The sequence below is a fragment of the Arvicola amphibius genome, chromosome 18 (assembly GCF_903992535.2).
Source record: "Arvicola amphibius chromosome 18, mArvAmp1.2, whole genome shotgun sequence".
NCBI classification, from domain to species: domain Eukaryota; kingdom Metazoa; phylum Chordata; class Mammalia; order Rodentia; family Cricetidae; genus Arvicola; species Arvicola amphibius.
Window position 1 is genome coordinate 20,757,622 of NC_052064.1, and position 24,522 is coordinate 20,782,143.

The 24,522-nt window shown below is 43.3% G+C and overlaps 1 protein-coding gene across 1 annotated transcript in view; it reads right to left on the reverse strand.

Moving 5' to 3' along the window:
- Ptprm (protein tyrosine phosphatase receptor type M) overlaps positions 1-24,522 on the reverse strand; it is a 670,047-nt gene that overhangs the window by 414,870 nt on the left and 230,655 nt on the right. Inside the window, exon 3 of the mRNA XM_038315433.1 lies at positions 10,139-10,410. Within this exon, the coding sequence (XP_038171361.1) occupies positions 10,139-10,410 (272 nt within the window). The remainder of the gene's footprint in view (positions 1-10,138; positions 10,411-24,522) is intronic.

A 24,522-nucleotide genomic window follows, 5' to 3' on the forward strand; every position in this document is an offset into this window, starting at 1 on the left:
CCGGCATGCTGTACAAAGTAAAACAAAATCCAATGCACAAGTCAAAATTTTCTCTAACACAAAAAGAACTACTGAGAAAATGTAATACTTAAACATTAATATCTCAGCCTCATTCCTGTTTCCTGCTGAACTGCCTACCATCAGGGGGTTTGGAGCACACACTACTGTCTGCTTGCTGCTCTAGTTTCATTCTATGGCTACAGAGCTGTCCAAAACCAACCCCGGGGAGCAAAGAGTTTATGTCACCTTACACTTGCGGGTCACAGCCCATCGCTGAGGCAGGACAGGAGCTTGAAGCAGACATGTCTTAGGATTACTATTGCTATGATATTACCCCACGACCAAAAGCAAGTTGGAGGGTGGCTGATTTGGCTGACATATCCTGAATCACAGCCCGCTGAGAAAAAGCCGGAACTCAAACCAGGCAGGGACCTGGAGGCAGGAGCTGAGGCAAAGGCCATGGACAGGTGCTGCTTACTGGCTTGCTCTACCTGCTTTCTTATAGAAACCCAGGACCACCAGCGCCACCCACAATGGGATGGGTCCTGCACCATTAATTACTAATTCAGAGAATGCCCTACGTGTTTGTCTAAAACCTGATTTAATAGAGGCATTTTCTTATTTGAATTGAGGCCACCTCTTCTAAGATGGCTCCAACTTGTGTATAGTTGACAAGACTACCCAAAGAGAAGGCATTGAGGAACAATGTTTGCTGGCTCCTTCCCTCAGGCTCATGTTTTCTCAGCAGTCTAAGACTCTTTACACAGGGATGGAACCACCCACTATGATGGCCCCTCTCCCATCAGTTAACAATGAAGATAATCCCCCACAGACATGCCCACAGACCAAAGTGCTCAACAGTATTTCTCCTTAATAGATGCTTCCCTCTCAGCTGACTCTTGGCTGCACCAAACTGAAAACTAAAGATAACAAAGACATTTGGTTTTTAACAAAACACACATTTCATGTGTAAATGTGTGTCTTAGTTTGGGTCTTCGTGGCTGTGATAAAAACACCATGACCAATTTTGGGGAAGGGTTTATTTGGCTTCCACAACCCAATCATACTCTATCAGTGAAGGAGGCCATGGTAGAAACTTCTGGCAGGAATCAAGAGGCAGGAACTAAAGCAGAGACCATGAAAGAATGCTGGTTACAGGCTCACTTTCCATGGCTGGCCCAGCTTGCTTTCTTACACAAACCTAGGACAACCTAGCTCCAGGATCCCCCTACCTCTACCTCCTCAGGGACGGAATTACAAGAGCACACCACTGCACTTGGGTTTTGGGGATCTAAATTTGTAGCAAGAAAGTTATAGTCAGACATTTTTCCAGTGCCCCCCAATCTGTTTTTTTTTTTTAAAAATAGAAAGCCATTAACCTCTAGTCCCATCTACACTGTGATTATATGACAGAATCAGAGCCATCCTTATTGCAGAATAATTTCTTTGCAGTATTTAATTTTATGTCTTCTTTGTTTCTTGGGATTGGCTTAATGGAAAATACAATCCAGCTTTATTACTTAGCAATTCTTTGTGCAGTAAATCTGCAACCTCCCTAAATTTCTATGTAACCCTCAGATTAATCTTTGCAACATTTTAATGGTCATTTGTGGAGATGCAGAGAGTAGCAAAGATCTGAATTGCCCAATACACAGAGTCCTAACTAAGGTCAAGCAAGGCAATGCCTTTTCTCTTGCGAGCTTTCATACGGCTAGGGAAAAAAGTCTCCTTATTAAAGCCTTCGCCTTTCACAGTTGGAATATCACATTTTAAAATGGCTCAAAATGTAGTGTTGAAATGCTGTCGGCAACTGATCTTAAGTGTAAGAGGCTCTTGATGAGACCTATAGGGGAAGCATTTGTGCTAAATAAGGTTTTCCCAGGCAAGAGGAGTTGTGCTGTTATAAGTTCAGTGTTAACTAAGCAATACAAATTAACATAAGTGAGGCCATGAATTGAGGGCTGACCAAACACACTGTGACCAGAGGCTGCTGGGAACCACAGAAGCAATGGTACGGTGCAGGAAGCCTCCCGAATCCTTTGGTTCTATAGCCACAAACTCAATTGAGGATGAGAAATATCTTAATACAAACACAGGTCTGTATGAGACACGCACCGACTTCTGATGCTGTCTTTGTTCACATGAGATTGGGCACGTTCAGGGTGGCATGACTCTATGCTGCTCTCATTACACCAATAACAGTAGAACATCTATTTATATAGCAGGGCACTGTGAGAGGAGTGATTATAAGTAATCCAGACAGGATTTAAGGATTCAGATCCCAGGAGGATATGCCTGGGTTACATGCAAATATGCTAACTATGCTAAAGAAAGAACTTGAGCCTTCACAGATCTGAGTACAGGCAAAGGGATGTGGTCAGTGTTCCAGACCTAATCCTTCAAAGGGAGACGACTGTATGCACCAAGTCGGTATTCTATGTCTACAGAACCTCACTACTGCACAGACTGAGAATTACCTGTAGTAGTGTTTGGGTTATTTTAGATCCCTACATCTTTTCTTCAGACTCTTCCCGATGGCTCAGATATCTACAACCGGGAGACCGACTCAACATTCACTAATTCTCTCCAATAACATCTCAGCAGACGGATGCTGCTTTTCCCACAGTCCTCAGAGACTTTGGGGACAGTTCTTTGCTGCCAGATCGGCTGTATCACTGGGTGTGCTCTCCTTTGCTCCTCAGATGCCTTTCTGGCATTAGCCTGTGCACGGTGGCTGATGTCAACCCTTCCTCTGTGTGAAGCCTGACAAAGAAGAAGGGAGCTATCCAACACTGCAGTATCCTTATCCTCCCTGCTTCAGTACAGAGCAAAGTCAGCCCCCCTCCCTGCTGCCCCATACCCATGTATGTGAGCAAAGACAGGGGTTTGCTCACCCACGCCAAGGGAAATGTTCAGGTGCAAACCCCCTGCCAGCTCCCTAGACACCCAGCTGAAGAGTGTATCTGTCTTCATGTCCTTGCTGGTTTTAACTCAGATCAAACCCAAAGGCAGGTCCTACCCATTTTCGGTAAGTTTTATTCTGCATTGCTAGGTGAATTAAGAAAAGACATGTAAGGGCTGGAGAGGTGGCTCAGCAGTTAAGATTGGGTACTGTTCTTGCAGAGGACCTGAATTTAGTTCCTAGTCCATATTGGGAAGCTCATAAATGCCTGTGACTTCAGTTCAAGGCATCTGACATGTCTGACCGCCATGGTCACCAACACTTATGTGCGTGCACACTCACACACACACAATTGAATAAACCTTAAAAAAATAGAGAAATAGAAACACAAATCGTGAAGCATCCCTGTAACATAACAAAAGCAAAGAAAGCTTTCACATTAAGCACTATGAGCAGGCAGCTTTAGCGTAACACAAGAGCCTTACTGAGCACCCACAAACCCCTTGGTTCCACATTCATTACAGAAAAGGGGTGAGAGTAATTCTTTATCTAGGCGTGGTGGCACACACCTGTAATTCCAGCATTCAAGAGACTAAGGCACCTGAGTTATATTATAATATCCACTTTCAAGCAATAACAGTAACAAAATAAAAAAAGAAAGACAACGGAGCAAAATCCTTCAGTGCTCATTTCTATTGGTGTAGCATCGGAGAATATAATGTCTTGTTACAAAAAGACACTCACAGGACAGCAACAGGTCAATGGAATTAATTATTGGTGCTTTGGAATGCTCTTTATCCATTTCATCTATTGATTGTCAGGCTGGAGTAAGGCAATCAGGGTGTCACACATGCCAGGCAAGTGCTAGACCCCTAAGCTGTACCTGACTCTGTGTGTGTGTGTGTGTGTGTGTGTGTGTGTGTGTATGTGTATGCTGTGTGAGTACGCGATGGTATCTTTCCCTTTAGAAGACTATGATATGATCGCAGTTCATCTCCTCCTTATATACAGCAGGATACAAGAAAATTAAACTAGAAAACAAAACAAAACCAGGAAATTACAAGAGACAGTTCAGATAAGCAAGCAGCAGCAGCAGCAGCAGCAGCCACCCGAGGTGTGAGAGTACCCACAACAGCAGAGGTGCCTGTCTTTGATGTCAAATACAAGTCGAGAATTGAGATTTAGAGACGTGGCAAATTGTAAAAAAAAAAAAAAAAAAAAAAAAAAAAAAAAAAAAAAAAAAAAAAAAAAAAAAAAAAAAAAAAAAAAAATCAAGAGACACGGTGTGAAGATTAAAAGACCATCACACAAATTATAAAATCTCTGGAATGCAGGTCCAAATCAATAATAAAGTGAGAGGCTCCTGGGTCCCCACTGGGTTTTTAAACCACACTGTTCATCTTGTAGAAGAGCAGAATGTCGAGTCTGGGGCAGACGCGCAGATGCACGTCCATGCTGGAGGGACAGTCACATCAGGTTCTTCAGGTTGTCCCAGAGGCAGAAAGTGATTTAATTGTCTTGCACTTAGAGCAAGGGCCACAGGCATGGAATTATGTGAGTGGAGGAGGCATGGGCCGGGTTTCAGGAGCATGTCGATTCCGCATCTCCCGAGCATGCTTCAGGGAACAGACCCATGAGATGCTTTGGAAAAGTCACAGCTGATGCCAGACTCCAGCTGGGCCCACTCTTGCCCTGTCCCCTCCTGGAGTCTCAGAAACACACCTGGATCCCTAGCCAGCCTATACAACAAGACTCAGCTCACCTTGACTAAACCTCGCTGACCAGCCAATGCCTTCTACAGCTGTTAGAGGAGCAGAAGACAGTTCTGGAAACCCCTTCTCTAGGTAGTCATTGTGTCCAGGCTTCTGGGCACTTAGAAACTTGGGAGAAAAATGAGTGGGCGGATGGCAGACATGGTATAGAAACCCCAGCAGCTGTGCAGGGAATAACAGTTGACGCTAAATGTGAAGAGGTGGGTAAGATCGAACCATTCCTATTCCCTCAACTCCTCATTTACCAGCAAAGTTGTCAGCTGGCAAAGGGGAAAGCTTGGTTTAGCCTTCCGGTTCCCGTCCCCCCCCCCCCCCCCCTCCGCCCCGCTTACAGAATCCTTTGTGTCCTTCCTACACAAAGAATTTAAAGTAGAGTCTAGACATTTATTCCTAATCTTCTCCCAGGGCCATCAGCACACCTAAGAAACCTGATTCAATAGGGGGATGCCAGGGAATCATCACCCTCCTATTTGATGGCTCCAGCCCCACTTTTTCCTGTTTATAGATGGAGCTCCCAATCCCTTTCATGGAGGGGCAGGTCTGGAACAGGTTCCCAGGCTACCTGTGGGGTTTCCTCTTTACGAAGCTTACATGAAACATCCTGCCTTCCCGACCTTTGATTGAAGAAAGTATCACCTTTTTCAGAAGCAAGTCAAGAGTCCAGAGGCCCTGGGGCTGTGAGCATGATTAGGAAGAACTCAGAACAATCGATTGGTACTCTCTGGCTGCTGGGGCCATCTGAAAGGTGGGGGAAGGAGAGGGAGGACGGGAGGCACAATCAAAGAGGGAACAGTTTCTTTTTCTCAGGACAATGAAGTCAAGGAGGTGGATGTGAAAGGAGAATATTCTTCAAATGGCAGGAAGTCAATGTCTAAATCCAGGGAAGCAGGTGCCCCTAGGCAGGGAGTAGCCTGCACTTCCCCACAGCCTCTGAGCCCCAGCAGGGCAGCTCTGAGGAGCAACAATTAGACCAAACATTAATTACAGAATTAAGTATGTGTTAATCACCAAATACTTGACAATTTGTGTTTTAAGGAGCCATAATTAACCTGCAATTAGCCGTATTCCGTGCAGGCTACCATTGTAAGTGTACCTGCACGGTAGTCTCCCATAAATAGTAAGGGCCACACAAAAGGACTGCAGAGGAAGGCTTAACTCTGAGAAAACATGTTTCAAAACTCTAACTGTCCACTGAAGGCCATGGTGGACAGTAATATCCACGCCTGCCTTACTAAAGTGAGTTTTCTTTAACTGCCTATTCCGATATTAAATAGGAAGTCTTTTGGAGCAGTTCATTCCCCCATCTAAATTTATATTTACTGCAGGCTGCGGGTAGAGCTTGCTGGGAAAGTTCACGGTTAGCGTGGTGCACCAGATCCTGGTCCACAGCACCACAACTCAACACACAAAACAATAGTCCTCATGTGACTGGTGTCCAAACTATACGAGAAACTATCAATGAATATACCTTAATACTATTTCACAACTATATAAATCTATGCTCCTTTCTGTGCTCTGGATAGACGGTGCAGCTCCTGTTAGAAAGCAGATGTGTGTTGAGGGAGACCTCACTCCTGTCTCCTTGGCAGAGGCTCTCATGGGCACTGTCTCCTTTAAATACTCAGGTCTCCAGGTTTGGGGCCCAGAAATAATAGCTGAGAATACATCATTTGGATATTGTTTCCCATACACTAGCCGCCCCCCCAAGGAAATATAATATATAATAACACAGCTTCAATATTTTGAAATTAGAGTTATTAGTCATCATAATCAGGTTCATATCTTTGGTCTAGGACAGGACTCTGTACAGAGAAAACTATATGAATTTTTTTCATCCAAAGCAGATGACCCCACCTCCATGATTCATATTTGTATATAGTGATATTTCATTTGTATTTTAATAAATAAAGCTTGCCTGAAGATCAGAGAGTAAAACAGCCACACTGATCAGTCTTCCAGACCAGGCAGTGTTGGCACACACCTTTAATCCCAGTAGCCACACTAGCTGCCACAGAAACCGGGCAATAGTGGTGCACACCTTTAATTCCAGCACTAGAGAGGAATATAAGATGGGAGGAGACAGCTCACACACACAGTCTCATTCTGAGATTCCTGAAGGCAGGATCACCATTTAGGACTGAGGTAGAGGTAAGAGCCAGTGACTGGCTGTTTTGCTTTTCCCACCTTCAGGTTGAACCCCAATATCTGTCTCTGGGTTTTTATTAATCGTGCTACATTTGTAAGAGCACTGAAAGACAATCAGCATCTGTCCTATGTGTGCTGGTCTGTAGCTCACAGAAGTCCCGTCTCTGGCTGCACTGACCGCTGTTGACCTGTCTCCTATCTGTCTCCCCTCTACTTTGGATGACACCTTGGGAGAGGAAGTGGGAAGGAAGCTATGCTGGGTGGTGGTTTCCCTTTATTCCATCTCTGTCAATACAGCTGTCTCTCTTGCAAGTAGACAAGATAATGCAAGTCTTGATGGTGGCTTTAAGGCTGATGGTTGCATGTTTACTTATGTTTCCTGTTCTCCTGTATCATCGGGGATGTGCTATTTATTAAATTGTATATGTTGATATTAGAGCACGGGCTTTGGATGCTTACTGCCCCTCAGCAGAAAAGGGGCAACTATGAGGGAGGGGTAGCCCCACTTTATGCCTTTGAGATGCCAAATGCCAGTGTATTACAGAATTGCTGGAAAGCCATCAGTTCAAAGGATGACATCATTCTTAATGATGCAGCCGGTAAAATGCTAATGTCCAAAGTACTAGCATCAGAAGGCAGGGGGCCTTTGTGAAGGGATCAGGTTGCGAGGATGGTGTTCCCACGATGGAGTTAGCACCCTTAGGAGAAAGGCCACTGCCCTGGGATTCCCACACTTCTGCAAATCAGTGTGTTGTGTTTAGGCCACCCAGGTGATGGCTTTGTGTTATTGCGGCTCAGAAGGGTACGAAAGCCATGGCCTACACAAACCTTAAGCTATGAGAACCACGCTCTGATCGTCGTTGATAAATTGCACACTCTTTAATAATGTAAATGAGAGAGGGAGAATGGAGGGCCTTGCAGTTTGGGTTGGGTCCATAATTGGGAAGGCAAAGCATTTTTGCAGTAGCTGCTCCAGAAATAAGAATGAAAAATGACCATAGGGCTGATAAATAGAACCATCCTACTGCAATGTAGTTGAGTAATCCCTTTGATAAGCCTGGTATGCTAAGATTGGTCAAAAAATTAAGCCATTCATTGAATATGCATGGTTCTTTAACAAGGTACAAAAAAAGACAAAACAGAAATTCTAACCTTGATTGTGGTCAACATCATACCAAACCATGATGAAAGGTCTTATAAAAACTGGCTCTATGATTTAGGAGGGCAGAGCTCTGACCACAGTGAAGGACATTAGGAGAAAGATGGGCAGAACAAACCCTGATGCAGCGCCGTATATCCCAGTGTTCTGAGCTGGGGATGAGCCTGGAGTGTGCTCCACATGAAGGAGGAAGAATGCCCAAGAAAGATTTCCCTGCTCTGAGAGGGTCCCACCCCCATGCTTCAGTACACAGAGACATTAGCCATCCAACATGAGGACACCCTGAACCCTTGCCCAGCCAACCCACTGCCTTGGCTTGCTTTTTAAACCCTGCCCCCAAAATTCACATTTGAAAATTATATTGCTAACTGGTCACTAATACATTTATATTAAAATAAGGTATTCATGAAATAGAATTATTTTCCTTGAGGAAAAACTAGTCTTTTTATGAGGAAAAACAACACAAATGGAGAAAATTTATAACATGATAATGCATAAAAGGGAAAAATCACTTTGTTATCCTATTAGTTAGGGAGATGACACATTTTATGCATTTGTTTTATAACACATTTGGTCTTTATTAGATATTTCTAATATAAGCGTGAAATTAAACACATTGCTTTATACTTGTTTTATTAATTGTCTAACGGAAGTTTAAGTATATCACTAAGTAATCTATAACTTTTTTTCTTTTAGAAAATTTTGTGTGTATGAGTATTTTGTCTGCATGCATGTATGCGTGCCACAAGAGGTTAGAAGAAAGTGTCAGATCCCTTGGAGCTGGGTGAAGGATGGCTGGTATGGATATCACAAGGCTCAGGTCTTTTGCAAGAGCAGCTGTTGTCTGCTGAGCCATCGCTCCAGACCATAATATTATTCCCATTGGTTCCTAAACAAACTTTTGTGTCGAGGTAGTATAAATTAACAAACCTCCTATTACTGAAAACAATACTACCTCTGATTTTGCTACTGTATATATTCTTGTTTGTATGGTTAATTATTTGCAATCAGTCTCCATTATGTCTTTAGGAGAAATTCTTAACAGTAGATAAATTTAGGTGCACTAAAACTTTTTTTAAAAAAAAACTTTAAAACTTATGGCCAAAGTACAATCTAAAAGGAGTTGAATCAGGTACCTGTGGAATAAGAGTGCCTTCTCCATGTTTTAATTTCCACTCAACAAACATTTATCATTCATTAAATATCAGATATTATTTCAGGTACTGGAGTATAAGGAGGAGTTGAACAAGGAATTTATAACCAACCCATTCATTACCAGTGCTAGCTGTGGGTAGAGAAGCTGGGCTTGAAGGATCCTGATTGTTAAACCATAACACACTGATGGATAGACTGTTAAACACTGCTTGCAGTGATTTGAATAAGAATGGCCCCAATAGGTTCATGTGTTTGAATACTTAACCCTCATCAGCAGAACTGTTTGGTAAGGATAAGAAGGTGTGGCCTTGTTGGAAGGAGTGTGGCCTTATTGGAGGATATGTATCACTGGGGGCAAGCTTCAAACAACCAAGCTATTCCCAGTGTCTTATGTTCTGCCTACTGGTTCTGTCTCAAGTTGTAAGCACTTAGCTATTGCTCCAGTATCATGCCGACCTGCCTGCTACCATGCTCCCTATTATGGTAGCCACGGATTCACCCTAGGAAACTATAAGCCCATATAAACTCTTTCTTGAATGAATGGCTTTTGTCATGGTGTCTTATGACAGCCATAGAGAAGTAACTAAGACATAAGTTACTGTTTTTTTTTTCTTAAAACAATATCAGCCTAAACAAACAGATTTGAATTATGTTTTTGTTTTGCTCACATAATCATAAGATTCACTTTAAAAGATAGCCTGGACCATGAAGTGGTAACACACATCTTTGATCCCAGCACTTGAGAGGCAGAGGCAGGCGGATATCTGTGAGTTCGAGGCCAGCCTGGTCTATAGAGTGAGTTCCAGGACAGCTAGGATGGTTACAGAAAGAAACCCTTTCTCAAAAAACTAAACCAAACCAAACCAAACCAAACAGCCTGAGTCTCACTTACTACGGCATTACAAACCTTCTTACACACTCTTTAATGATACTAACAGAAACACCACTTAGAACTGTAGAAATCAGAAAACGATTTAAGGCATGAAGTGGTAAGAAAGTGCATACCTGGTAAAAGTTGGGCCAGAAGGTGCTGATGGCCAGTTCTGCCCTGTGCCATGTGCGGGTTGGGTCTCCGGACATATTCCAGATAGGGTTCCCCAATGGTCCATTATTCACCTTCACATAGACGCTGAGCAACCCAGGGGCAGAGTTACTCTTACTGGACACAAAGTAGTGAAAATCGATGCAGTGGGTGTCATTCTCCTTAAGCTGGGGCAAGAGCAGGTGAGCCCGTTGGCCCTCAGGTTTCCCGGAAGCATTCACCAGCATGAAGGAGCCTGTGGAAACAAAATCAGATTGTCACGAACCAAATCAGCATCTTCTGGGTGCTCTCTGAGAAGCCACTATCATTTATATGAACTGGCAATGCAATTACACATATTTCACGTAAGCTTAAAATAGAGAGAGGGTGTGCCTTTCTGTATCGCACAGGCTAGCCTTAAACTCATGAACCTCCTGCCTCAGTCGTGGGGACACTGGGATTATGGCTACACGCAACCGTAACAGGTATGCTTAAAACTCCAATCTCTTTCACACCTTTTCGGTTTGTTGTCTGCTACTTCTAGCAATCCCAAACATGTTGACAAAGTCAATGGCGAAAACTACCCTGGAGATGACTGCAATTAGCTTGCTAGATACCAAGCATGGTATAGGCCATTCATAGGCCAGCTGCAGTCAACTGGGTAGCCACTGGCCACTTGCATTTATTTATATTCAAGTCAATTAAAACCTCATGGTAGTAAAACCATTCAGCTCCTCAGTCACGCCAGCCCCACTTCAACTATCCAATGGCCACATGTGGCTACTTTGTCCCTGCACTGCCCCAAACCACCTAATTTTCTTCAAAAGTTGTATGGGGCAGCCCTAACCTATTTATACAGCCATTTGTCAACCAAGGCTGAGCTGACCAGCCAGGGCAACATAACAAGCTGCTATCTCCAAAGACAAAGCAAAGAGGAAGCAAATGAATACTGTGTGTATGTATGTATGTGTGTGTGTGTATGTGTGTACGTGACTGTATGTGTAACAATAAGGAAGAAAAGTTCATGGATTTGGGAGGAACTGGGTAGAATGTGAGAGGAGATAGAGGAGGGAAAGAGGGACAGAAATGTCATCAATAACATGCTCATATATGAAACCATAACATTTTTTAAAAAAACCCCATCATTATTAAAGTAGCATGCAAATACTTCACTTTGTCTAGCTCCTCTGTGCCTATGACAAGAATGATCCTCCTCACCAGAAAATATACACTGTATATAGTGCCCACCTGCCTGTCATTTCATAACCATCTAGATCACCAGGGTACCCACAGAAAGCAGCATAGTGCTTATATGTAGCGTTGGGAAGTATCTAAGATTTCAAGACTCCATACTCACTACGGCTTTTGGAAAATGTCTCTGACATAGGCAGGGTACTACTACACACAAGTGATTCTAATTCTCATAGTCCTTTCTCCTCTTTATCCCTGTTTCAGTCAGAATATGGCCTCTTTGGCTACAGGGTATACTTCTGAAAAAAAGATTCGAGCAGCAACACCCTATAATACTACAGCAGCACCTCCAGCTCCTGTCTCTTCTCTCTCTCTCTCTTTTGCAGGACATCAATACTCTGATGTGCACAGGAGCGAATTTCTCAACTAGCTGTGAGTCTGAAGCAATGCGCGGTATTATTAAATTCAGCTAACAGTCCTGCAAAAGGGCCACATCCTGCCCGTATACAAGGAGGAATAGTGCCAAATTTCACAGTGTCAGGAGACATCCCTGTTAACTTGGTTAATCTACCCTGGAAACTTTCAAGAACAAACTAGAGAACTGCATGTTCAAATGGGAGTGGGGGATGACCAAAGAGAAAGGTACACCCCTGGTTCATGGTGGAAGGGGATGACCGAAGAGGAAGGCACATCCCTGGTTCAGATCTCTGGTTGACTGGAAGAAGTCACCATTTGAAGGTCCTTTAATGATAGAGAGCGTGAGCTGCAGCCCTTGAGTTTACAGTGAAGGAGGGAGCCAGATTCTGTATCAGGCAGCTCAGTGCATCTATCTGGCTACAAATACATGCGGGTCTGGGATGATCAGTCAGTCCTGTCTCGACACAGAGTTATACCGAAGCAGTGTCTCATATCTCGGGCATCATGCCTGGTGTCAGTAAAGCATTTGTCTGCACAGTCATCCTCTCTGCCTTGCCCTTACCCTCAGGACACACTCATATTCCCACCCTGGCCCTGTGAAATTTGGTGCCTCCAGTCATGCGCAAACTCTTTTTTCTCTGGATAGTCTAATAAATCATTCCATTGCCATGAACACCCAAAACTTTTTCAAGAGGAAGTCTTGGAATGAGCATCTGAAGGGTCCCATCTTCTATCTGCAGCGCCTACAGCTCAAGAAAAAGCTTGCCACAAAAGCTCACCATACCCCGATAACACGACTTGTGACTGTTTCTCCCACCCTCCTGTGCACGTGGCTCCACAGAGGATCTGCAGTTCTCTGCCATTCATCTTTCTTTTCCTCTTTCTACTCTTCTCCCAATTCACCTAAATGGAAACCTGAAAGCTTTTCTTGTTGCTAGAGAAATATCGATGTTGAGATATTACAACTCAATTGGTTTTACCCTTACGTTCTCGGGGAAGAACATCTTCATTTTCAGAGTGTGGCCATTAGGACTTAGCTGAACGTTCAAGGAAGAAAGGTCACCTACATCTGCATATATGTTTCCTGACAGCCATGCATCCCAGACATCCGGTGGAGTTTATAGAAGCCAGGGGGAGCATCTGTGTTCAGCAAAGTCTAGCAGTTCAAAGCCTGCAGGAAAGTCATGGCTGTGTATGCAGGAATCTCAAGAGGGCAGAAGAGGGGCCTTTTAATTGTTTGAATGTATCACCTATCAAAGCAAAGTCAACTCACCAGCCAATGTTTAAATATCAAAGCATTCAATTCTAGACTATTATACATTTTCCTTAAAAAAAAAATAACCCTATATACCGAATGTTTAACTTTCACTCCCACTTTAATGTTTTGACTGAGCGGAGCTGTGTTTCTGAAGGGTAATTGAGTCTCCCTCTGTAGTGCCTCCTCTTCCCTTCCCCCACAAAAGGCACTACAATTGCGCAAATCATAAATAAAGATATCATAAGCCAAATGAACACGGAAATTCTATTTGTGTTCAGATAGCAACACTCCCTTAAGTCATAAGTATACAAACAATGTAACACTGCAGACAAACCTAGGACACTCAAGGGAGCTGGTTTCAAACTGAGCAGTCTCTGGAAGGGTTTTAGGAACGAAAACTCTCCTCTGAGAGCATGCAATGTTCCCATTCTTGAATCTTTGGGTGAATTAAATTTAGCTTAATCATACCTCCCGGCAAACGGTCCTGATTAGCCCATCTTCTGCCACTGTTTGTGACGGTTGTGATAACCGCACAGGGTTAGCTATTCCTCTGTACCTCATCATTAAAATTTGCATTGGTGTGGAGGAAACTCTAGACAGAAAACAATCTGAGCAACTAAAAATGCTCATCTGCCACGAGAGAAGCCATTCGAGTAACAAAAGATGGGCTGTTCTCTGTTGCCCAGCCTGTGCTACTCAGTGTTTAGGCTGACAAAGAAGCCCTTTATGAAGCCTACCTTCTAAAATGATTTTTTTTTTCAGCAAAAGCCAGATCCTGGTCATCCCTTCCCATCAGCCACTGTGCCTCCTTTACTCCTCTATAAGCTTGCCTTCAATTTTGTGAATGTAGAATTAAAACAAACCAACCCCCCAAAACAACAACAACCAAAATATCCCTCAAGAAGATGTATAAATTCTGTTGTTGTCATGACCCTGACTCTAGAGGTCGAGCCATCGGGAGACTGAAGAGACAGCCAGTGGTGACAACTGGATTCACTGTGGTAGCGGATTTCAAACCATCTACCATGGAGCAGTTTCCTTCGAAAAACAAAAATTTCAGTACCTCTCAGCCAAATTTATGCAAAATGCCATAAACGAAGTTGCTAGGAAAATGGAATAAAAAGACACAACATATAAATAGTAGGTTCATTTTTATTATAGGAAAATAACACAAAATTTCCCTCTCCCATCCTATGAACATTTTCTCAAAGCTTACCATTAATTTCTGTGCTGGCTGCACGCAGACCAGGGTCTAAGGAACTGTGGGGCCAGCTCTGAGCCACACAGAAAGCCACTCTAGGAAGGGTGGGTTAAACATAACAACAAAAGAACAAAGCCATATTGGGCCCAGGTACTGCCTACCTAGTCCCTCCAGCATATACTGAGATCCCGGGATGTAGAAGGAGCTTTGGGCAGGCCTGCTTTTTGTCCTGCCTGGCTCCTACATGGCTAGCTTTACACCTGAAATAACAACACACAAATTGTATTCATTTAAACACTGCCTGGCCCATTAGCCCTAGCCTTTTACTGGCTAACTCTCACATCTTGCCTAACCCATTTCTAATAATCTGTGTAGCACCACAAGGTGGCGGCTTACCGGGAAAGATTCAGCATATCTGACCTGGTAGCTGGCTTCATGGCAACTGACCCAGAGAGGAGAGGCATGGCGATTGCCCCACTTCTCTATTCCTCCCAGCATTCTGTTCTGTCTACTCCACCTACCTAAGGGCTGGCCTATCAAATACCCAAGGCAGTTTCTTTATTAACCAATGAAATCAACACAAAACAGAAGACCATCTCACATCACCTGGATGCTCCAGTCCCTTAGACAAATGACAGATTATTTGCACAGAACCCATGAATCCCCTGTATATGTACTTTACATGAGTTCTAGATGACTTGCAGCACATACTATAATGTAAGTGCCATTTGCAGTACCATTTGGAATGATGACACGCAGAACATCTCTACATTCAGTATAGGTACAAATTCTTGACAGTCATTTTCAAATACTCTGACTCTACGGAAGTAGAACGGTCTACAGAGGGCTGTCTATACATTTTTGCTCCACAGAAGATGGTTTTAAAAATGTGGTAAATTTCTTTGGCTTGTTCACTCAAAGAGAACAGTTCTAGAAGGCCGATAGTTTCCAACACAAAAGTCGCTGAGGAACACCGGGAGGCAGGAGGACAAAGGAAAGACGGAGATCAATAGGCGGCTGAGAAGGCCTCTGGAGAAACTCAACACAGAAGAGAGCTGGGATTAGGGTCAGAAGAAAACATGCAAGTAGCAAGGCCCATCGTGTAAGATACCCATGAATATGAGCCAATGCCCAGGGAAGGAGAAGGCAGGGAGAGAACTGCACCTGCATGCCTGGGCCTGAAGCTGACCAGAGTTAAATCTCACGGTAAAGGACAAAGGCAACCGAGCTGAGTGCATGCAGCACGGCAGCCTTGGAGTGGCTGACAGACACGGGGGAGCCAATACTCTTGCCTTCGTGTTACAGAGGCAATGCTACAATGTCATAGTCTTCAAATGTTTTGTTGATAACACTTTTCAGTACAAAACATGCTAAACACTGCCATCCAGCATCCGTGTGAGATGTTTACATGTGTACATGTGCACATACAGACCCACAACACTCATGGAAATATTATTTGTCACTTACACTCACTCCCCCCACCACCCACCCAGATAGGGTTTCTCTGTAGTTTCTAGAGCCTGTCCTGGAACTCGCTCTGTAGATCAGGCTGGTCTCGAACTCATGGAGATCCACCTGCCTCTGCCTCCTGAATGCTGGGATTAAAGGCGTGCATCACCAGTGCCTGGCACTTACACTTGCGCTTGCTATTCAACTGGCTGTCAGTATACAATCTAAATAGACTCACGCTGGCTAATTGGTTCACGACCACTAAACAGACGGCAACCCCTCCTGGTTAGCCAGTCCCAAAAGCACTAAGGATGCAAGCTTCTTCAGCACTCCTTCCTTTAGAGTTTCACCTCTTCTCTTAAGTGTGGAAACACACCAGATACAGCCTCTCCTGCTCCCTCGGCCAGCCCTGGCAAGACTGCCTCTGATGAGAGAGTCTTCAAACTGAAGACAGAAAGCTTCTTGGAAAAAATATCAGCGATCTGAGGGAGTGATCTCCGGGAACGAGCTGAGGCAGCAAAGGTCTCAAGGGGCAGAGTGTCCACGCCAGTAGCTAGCAGCACTTCCAAGGCACCCCTGAGCACCCTGGCATCTGTAGAAAGCGGCATCTTCACAGCCTGCTTCTCATCGGGCATACTCCACACCGCGTGCCCTTGTTAAACTGCTGCCTCCTCTACGCCGCTACAAGTATTCGCCCTCCTGCAAACATGAAATATTTCTTTTGCAGCCACCAGGAAACAAACAAAACACGAATATAAAGTTTCTCCATTCAGCCAAACAACATAAAATCCTTTTGTGTATTCTTTTGGCATTTTTCATTTGTTCTTAACAGCTACTGACCGAAAGCATGGTTAACTGCATGCTTTGGTGAGTATATGTGTGTGTCAGTGTGTGTCTCTATGTGTGAGTGTCAGTGTGTGTCTGTGTGTGTCAGTGTATGTCTATGTGTGTGTCAGTATGTGTCTGTGTGTCAATGTGTCTATGTGTTTCAGTGTGTCTATGTGTGTCAATGTGTGTCTCTGTGTGTGTTGGTGTGTTGGTATGTATGTCAGTGTGTGTCTGTGTGTCAGTGTGTCTGTGTGTGTCTCAATGTGTGTCTCTGTGTGTTAGTGTGTGTCTATGTCTGTGTCAGTATGTGTGTCAGTGTGTGTCTCTGTGTGTGTCCGTGTATGCCTCTGTGTGTGTCCGTGTATGTCTCTGTGTGTGTCCATGTATGTGAGTGTGCACACATGCAAGCTACATCTGCACTACTCTGGTGAAATTACAGTGGGAGGAAAATGGATGATGAGCAGCAACACATCCGGCTCTACTATTGTCGTCCCTGGGATGGAAGCTGACAGAATTATCCTCAGGCGGCCATTCTTCAGTCATAACAGTTACTATATGGCATTGGGCATTCTGTTCTTTCTGAGGGAATTCCACATCCATCTAGCTTCTGGCTACAGTTGCTTCCAGAAAGTTCTCCAAAGGTTACTGTGTTGAGGCCTTGGTTCCCAGGCTGGCACTGTAGGCAGGGGGTGGGGTCTAGAGAGGGGGCTTGAGGTCACTGGAGGCATGTCTTTGAAGGCAACTGGGAGGCCCAGGTCACTTCACCTCCTTCAACCCTCCCTGGAGGAAGGAAAGTGGTTTTGTTCGGCCACATGTTCAATGCACACTGTAATCCCCTGCTTGGAGGGATGTGGCCAACTCATTATAGACTGAGATCTCCAAAACCATGAAGCAGAATAAACCTTTTCTCATTACAAGGTAATTATTGAAGGGATTTGTTACAGCGTTGGCAAGCTGACTGATACAGTACGGTCAACTTAACATGAAAAGTCCATGAACCTTAAAGGGAAGACATTTGCTATGAAACAATTGTATCAAACACCCCACAGATATTCAGTTTTCTTTTTTAAAGAATATTTTCTAAACAAGGTTTCTCTGTGTAATATTCCTGACCATCCTGGAACTCCCTCTAAAGCTGGCCTTGAACTCACAGAGATCTGCCTGTCTCTGCTGGGATTAGAGGCATGCAAGATCCACCACCCAGCGAGGTATTTAATTCTCAACGCAGGGATTCACAGGATAGCTGGCTAGCAATCTTTGTTATGATTCATAAAACCCTGAGCTGTGCACAATTCTTTGACTGCCACCAGTCCCCTTAGCCACAGCAGGATTTCCTGGACGCCTAGAGTGTGCTAGGTTTTGAGAAGGACAAGCAGTGAACCGACCCTGTCTGTCCATCTGTCCATCAAGAACTTGATGTCTCAATGGCAAACCATGTTTCCAGCGCTTCATATCCAGCACCCAGAGTCTACATCACCACAGGGGCAGTAGTAAGACCCCCCAATTTTGTCCATATTTACATATGTGGCAGGTGAAATTGCTGCACAAAACTAACAGCTTCGGGGCTGTCAGCCGCTCTTTAAAAGGAATCTGAGAGCCAGTTGCCATGAGAGATGGAGCAGTGTTTAACGGGCTCATGGGAAGGGAAGAAGTCCTGGAAATTCCATCTAGACAAGCCACGGGTCATCTTTTATGTGAGAGGTGCGGCTTTAATGAGAACTAGATTGGATTTTATTGTGTCATTTAGACAAACTGCTTCAGTGGCTCAGCTGGAAAAAAATACTAGGCATGTGGCTTCATAATTTATAAGTGTGGAAACAAACCCCGAGTAAAACAAACAAAACCTTTAAACTACCCAAGGAAGCTAATGACTGTATCTCAGGCACGAGCCTCTGGTACAACAATCGGGTACTGACAGGTAGGCTATTTAGAACATTTGTAAGAGACTGCTTAATTTCCCATACGTCAAGCATTTTATTGATTGACATCTTTAGAAATGAGCTCCGTTTTGTTCTAAGTCTCAGAATGACACAAACCATCACAATATAAGCTTCCACTCATTTCCCCCAATCAATGTTGACTCAGAAACTCTCTCTCCCTCTCCCTCCCTCCCTCTCCCCTCTTCCCTTGGTGCCATGTGTAGTATTGATGAGCATCTACCAGCTAAAATATGACTTGCCTTAACAAATACCTGCACAGTAGGCTTTTATGTACAATGTAGACCAAACTTAAAATTTTTAACAAATCCATTATCTTTGACATTCCTAGTTTAACAAACACCGGCTTAAAAGGAGTTCCTTAAGTGGTTCTCCTAAGAATGCAAAAGATTCTACCCATATCCCAGAGCAAAGCTCCTATGTCCCCAAAGAGGAAACCAAGACATTTCATTGGCCTGTCTTGGGACAAAACCAGGAATTTGCAAGAGTGATCAAAGGACAGGAAGAAGAAATTATCAAAACTCAACAATGCAAGCTAGGTGTGGTGGTGAGTGCCTGTGATACCAACTCTCAAGTGGTGGAAGGAGGAAGATCCGGAGTTCAAGGCCATCCTCTACTACATAGTGAGTTCAAGGTCATCCTCTATCACATAATGAGTTCAAAGCCATCCTCAACCACATAGTAAGTTCAAGGCCATCCTCTACTATACTGTGAGCTGAAGTCCAGTTTAAGCTAGATGAGACTCTTTCTAACTTTTATTTTTTCCTAAAGCAGTCAAAAATAGAACTAAATGAGTAAATAAAAATAAAACCACTTTACATTATCAGACAAAATTAAAAGAATTTTATGTAAAATTAGCGATACGACATTTAATATATGTTACCAAAAAAGAATACAATATTAGGAATCTTTGAGAGTAATTACTAAGAGAGAGAATCAAGATACTAATAAAAATTAGTAAATTATATCAGAGTCCATTGGCATTAACAGAAATGCAATTACAGCTGAGAAACCTGGGACAATCTTTCTCTTTACCATTATACAAAATGTTTATATTATAGCAATTGTTTGGTAAAATTTTAACATGAATACATGTTTTAATGTCAAGATTTCAATACCAGCTGTTTGTGAGTTGCTGGCAAGGCTCCTGCAAAGGTTGAGGAAGGAAATGAAAGCAAGGGCTTTCAACATTCCAACAATAGCCACTGTGACAGTCAAGTCCTCTGTCCTTTTTGAGTAGCCAAGGCTTACTAGTCCTGCAACTGTGGGAAATTCCTTCCCAGCTGGAGTTTGTAAAATCAGAAATGGCTTGGGCAAGCAAAGTATTCATCACTGTGCTGGGAGAGCGAGAGACACAGTGAGGAAGTGTCCCCGTCCCTCAACCACCTCTGTATTTTGATTCAAATACTCACTGTATGGTCTAGTACAAAAGAGAGATACACAGTTTGGACTTGGTCCTGTTTTTGTTTTAAAATCTAAATGTATTTGAACTTGGTCTGGAAAGATGAGAAATCATCCTAGCAAGAGCAAAGCTATCCTGAAGCTATCCTCAACCCCTTTGTGGATGGAACAACCCTTGTACAGGGGTCATGTATCAGATATCCTGCATATCAGATACTTAACATTACAATTCATAACAGTAGAAAAATTACAGATATAAATTAGCAATGAAAATAGTTCTACGGTTGGGGTCACCACAACATGAGGACCTGCGTTAAAGGGTCGCAGTGTTCGAAAGTTTGACAACCACTTACTAAAGGGCAACACATGTACTGTTCCTGTTGGCTATAAACTTCCCTAAGTATTGATCCTGGAGAAGTCAGAATTTCCCCAGGGGTTTCACGCTAGGAGAAGAAAAAAGCTAAAGTCTGGTGCCAACCAGGGAAGGAACTTGTTTCTGGGGAGAGGTTTCAAACGGTTCTCACCATTACCAGAGAGCACTGCAGGAAAGATGGGAGCAGGACCCGGATTGCTCAGTAGAGAGAGGGATGACATCAGGGTTTCTTAGGTAGACTAAGTTATACTCTTCTCTCTCTATTTAAACCTAACTGTCAGGACTGTAGAGATGCCCGGGGGTTAAGTGTCACGACTTCCAGATGACCAGCAAGAAGTCAGGTAACTCACACCAACCTGTAACTCTAGCTCCAGGGAACCTGATGCCCTCTGGCCTCCATGGGTACCCACACGCTTGTGTGCGTTCATACACAAAGACACATCATGCATATAAAATATAAATAAACAGTTCTTAAAATACAAAAAAAAAACCTAGACCTCACCTCCAAGATGGCTTGGGGGTGGGGCGTCTCTTTAGTTGTCCGTTTTCCCAATGCAGCCACACTTAATAAAGCCCCTGTCTCTGCTTTGCATTATGAGCTGTTTCTTTAATTAGTCTGCGGAGGACAGGTGGCCAAGCCTAGCGTGTTAGGGCTGCCAGGCCCAGTGTCCGACCCTAACAATGCAGCAACAGATGGGACAACTGAACACCTACGTCAGGGTCATTTCTCACCCATGAACTTATGGGTGTCAATACAATTATGTCCCTATCAGCTGGCTTCCTTCAGCCTAGTAAGCTTGGTTGTACAAACAAGGCATACTGTATTTAGATGTCTCTTCAATATTTTAAATACAAACTTTAAATTTAAATAGCCATTCTCGATACAACTTATGAAAAAGTCTCCGACCGTGATTGAAATATTGAAGTGTTTCCAAGTCTGCTGAATTTTAAATGTATATGTGTTTTATTACAGGAGCAAAGTCCCATAACAGCCAGTGGTCATGGTGAAAGACGCTAATTTTACTCACAGAACTAATTATTAAGAACGTTGAAATGGTAAAGAGGTAAATACAGCATTGAGATCAGACTGTACCCTGCCCTCATTTAGTCCACCTCATATGAAACACTTGCCCTGAGAACACCATTTTATATGCAGCCTTTGGTGCCATTTGGGGAACGGAGGGCACAGGAATGGTGCCACCTGCCCAGGACTACCTGTAAGACATTGACTGATTAGCGTCCCACTCCTGGGAGTCTTCCAAAGACACCAAGTTGGGGACGATCTGGGTGATAAACTACGACATTCATACAAATACCATCTCTATTCTTGAACATTTAGAACACTTTGTTAATTAAAAATTTAAATGTTAATCAGGTTCTTTGAAAAAGCGGCCAGTGTCAGCTGAGTTGTGGTCCCACTGTCAGCAAAGATGCATTGCAGGAAACTAGTGTGTTCTTCTTAGGGTAGGAAACTGGGCATGCAAATCACAAGATATATTGAGAGGACCTGACTTTGCAAACTCCATTTTAAAGAAGGGGCTTTGGTATGGGAGGTCCTTCTGTATATGTGTTGCTTTTATTGGTTAATGAATAAAGAAAACTGCCTTGGCCTGTGATAGGGTAGAATAGAGCTAGGCAGGGAAAACTAAACTGAATGCTGGGAGAAAAAAGGCGGAGTCAGGAGAACCCACATAGCCCCACTGGAGACAGACGCCAGACCTTTACACAGTAAGCCACAGCCTCGTGATGATATGCAGATTAATGGAAATGGGTTAATTTAAGATATGAGTTAGCCAAAAACATGCTTAAGCTATTGGCCAAACAGTATTGCAAATAATATGGTTTCTGTGTGATGATTTCAGGGATGAGCAGCCAAAAATAAACAAGTGGCTTCCTCCAACAGGGCTTCATCTTAAGCCATATAATGAGCAGGAGGCTGTGCAATCTAAGCTCCAGAAATGTGCTGACATAGCAGAAATTTGAACAGAAACCCTAAAAATGGCCAATTAAGAAGACAGGGAGCAGGGCCATAAAATTTAAGGAGGTCCAGATGTTCTCGGAAGGCATCCTGTCCTTGAGAATACCTTGTCAGTTAGTAATGGCTCTTTGTGCACAAAAACTGACCAATAAGTTCAGAAACTACCTTATCTTATGTACCCCTCACCCAATTCCAAGACAACAGGACTCGAACTCCCCTGACTATGGTGTTTCCCCTTTAAAAGTTTGCCCCTTCCCAGGTTTGGGGCTGCACTTCCCTCACCTACAGCCTTGGAGTGATGGAGGTATAGTCCAAACTGAAGTTTGAATTAAAAACCCTCATGTAATTTGCATCAGAAATCCAGCTCCATGAATTCATTTGGGGGCCAGAAACTTGTATATAACAATATTTGGAAATCTAATTTGATATAAACTTTTTTAGGGGGTAGGGGGATTTCTCTGTGTAACAATCCTGGCTATCCCAGAACTCACTTCATAGACCAGGTTGGACGGATCTACTCACTGAGATCCACCTGCCTCTGCCTCCCAAGTGCTGGGATTAAAGGCATGCGCCGCCCCCACCCCACTTCATACACACTTTTCAAATCACCCAATAATGAGTTCATATCAAGATATAGTGCATAAATTATAAAGACAAACATATGTGCTATGTGTACAGTCACATAAAGAGCAACTGCACAAGAAATGGAGAAAAGGAGATGCAAGAGAGAATAAAGTTTATAACTTTCCATAAATGGACTAGAGATGGAGAAGCTGGGGCCTTAGTGGTTTGAGTTTTGTTGTTTTGGTTTTTTGCGAGGTGCAAGAATAACGCATGTTACCAAGACGATATCTATCCACTTGGGTCTACCCTGACATGTGTAATATTTTATGCATGGATGGGCAAGAAATTTGGAAGCAAGTTTTGTGTTTTCTGGTTCTCATGTTTCCTACCTTCCAACACTAAAGAAGACTACAGGGCCATTTGGAGGTCCAGGCATAAGCCTGAGCCAGACTCACAGACACATTCCTACATCTCTCAGTCTGGTTGGAAACAGGGTCACTGTTATTGAGCCTGCTACTTCCGTGTTGTTCCTTCTTTTGTCTTTCTTTAGAACTCTGAAAAACATCTTCTATTTATATGAAACTAGAGATTTTAAATCTTGCCATCCTTGGAATCCCCTCCCCTCCAACTTCAGCATGTTTGACTTTTATCTTTAGCTAGATTCCACATGGCATAATGGTTAGCTGGCTTACATTTTCCATCTTGATCCCTTTTACTGCAGGATGCCCCCACCTGGGAACAAATGGATCCACATACAAACCAGTACTAAACTTGGGAAGCTCTATGCATTAGTTTCCAGGACAGTGAAGAACTAGACAGCCAGGAGGGAGGCAGGCTTGAGAACTGTTTTCTATTTACATATATGCCCTGCTTTTCTTTCTTTCCCTGTGCTTTAACTTTTTCCTCTGCTTTTTTTAAAATAGCAAAGTATTAACAGTATAAAAACAGTAGTAGTAACAATAAAATAAAAATAAAAGTTAAAAGATTAAAAAACCACTTTTTCCTGATTTTCAAACATTTATAAACCCAGACAGCAGAAACTACAGCAGCTTATTCTCCCAACCCCCTTTTATACACATATAAACCCATACTCATGAATGTGAAGTTTTCTTAAAGCTGTTCCCCTTTTTTCTTTTTTCAAAGAATAATAAGCCAGTTCCGTGCTTTGTCTAGTCCACTCACCGGTAAGTAACAGGCTCAGACCACTCTCCCAGTCAATACAGACACAAAGACCCAGCAGGAGCATTTTATAATTCTTTTGTTGCTGATTGATACAGGGTTTGGAGATACAGCTCAATCTGGCCTGCAGACGTGGGGGCACCATGCTTCAGCCCCGTGAGTGCTAGGATTACACACTATCTAAAGAGCAGTTGGACATTTTAAATTAATACCTGCTACCACCAAGCACACCCTAATAGCTACCCTTGAAACACAATGGCTTTTTACTTCGGTACAAAAGACTCCTATGATTTAGGTCTCTGTGTTTCTAATCTTAGAGTGTTTTATTTAATTAATATTAAATACTTATTCCAAACATGAAAGCAGTAACTTCTTATTCATTAATGATAGCATTCCTGGTTTATAAGCATTCAGGCTACTGAATAGCGACAGGATTCTGAGCCCAGAAGTAGCTGTCTTCTAGCCCTGCCTATGCCAGCCCTGGCAGGCATCATGACTTCCCTCCGTTTATTTCCTTTCTCCTTGATGTTGTTGTCAAGGGAACATCTATTGGGACACTTGGGCAGCTTGGGCCATGTGCTGCTCACTCCAC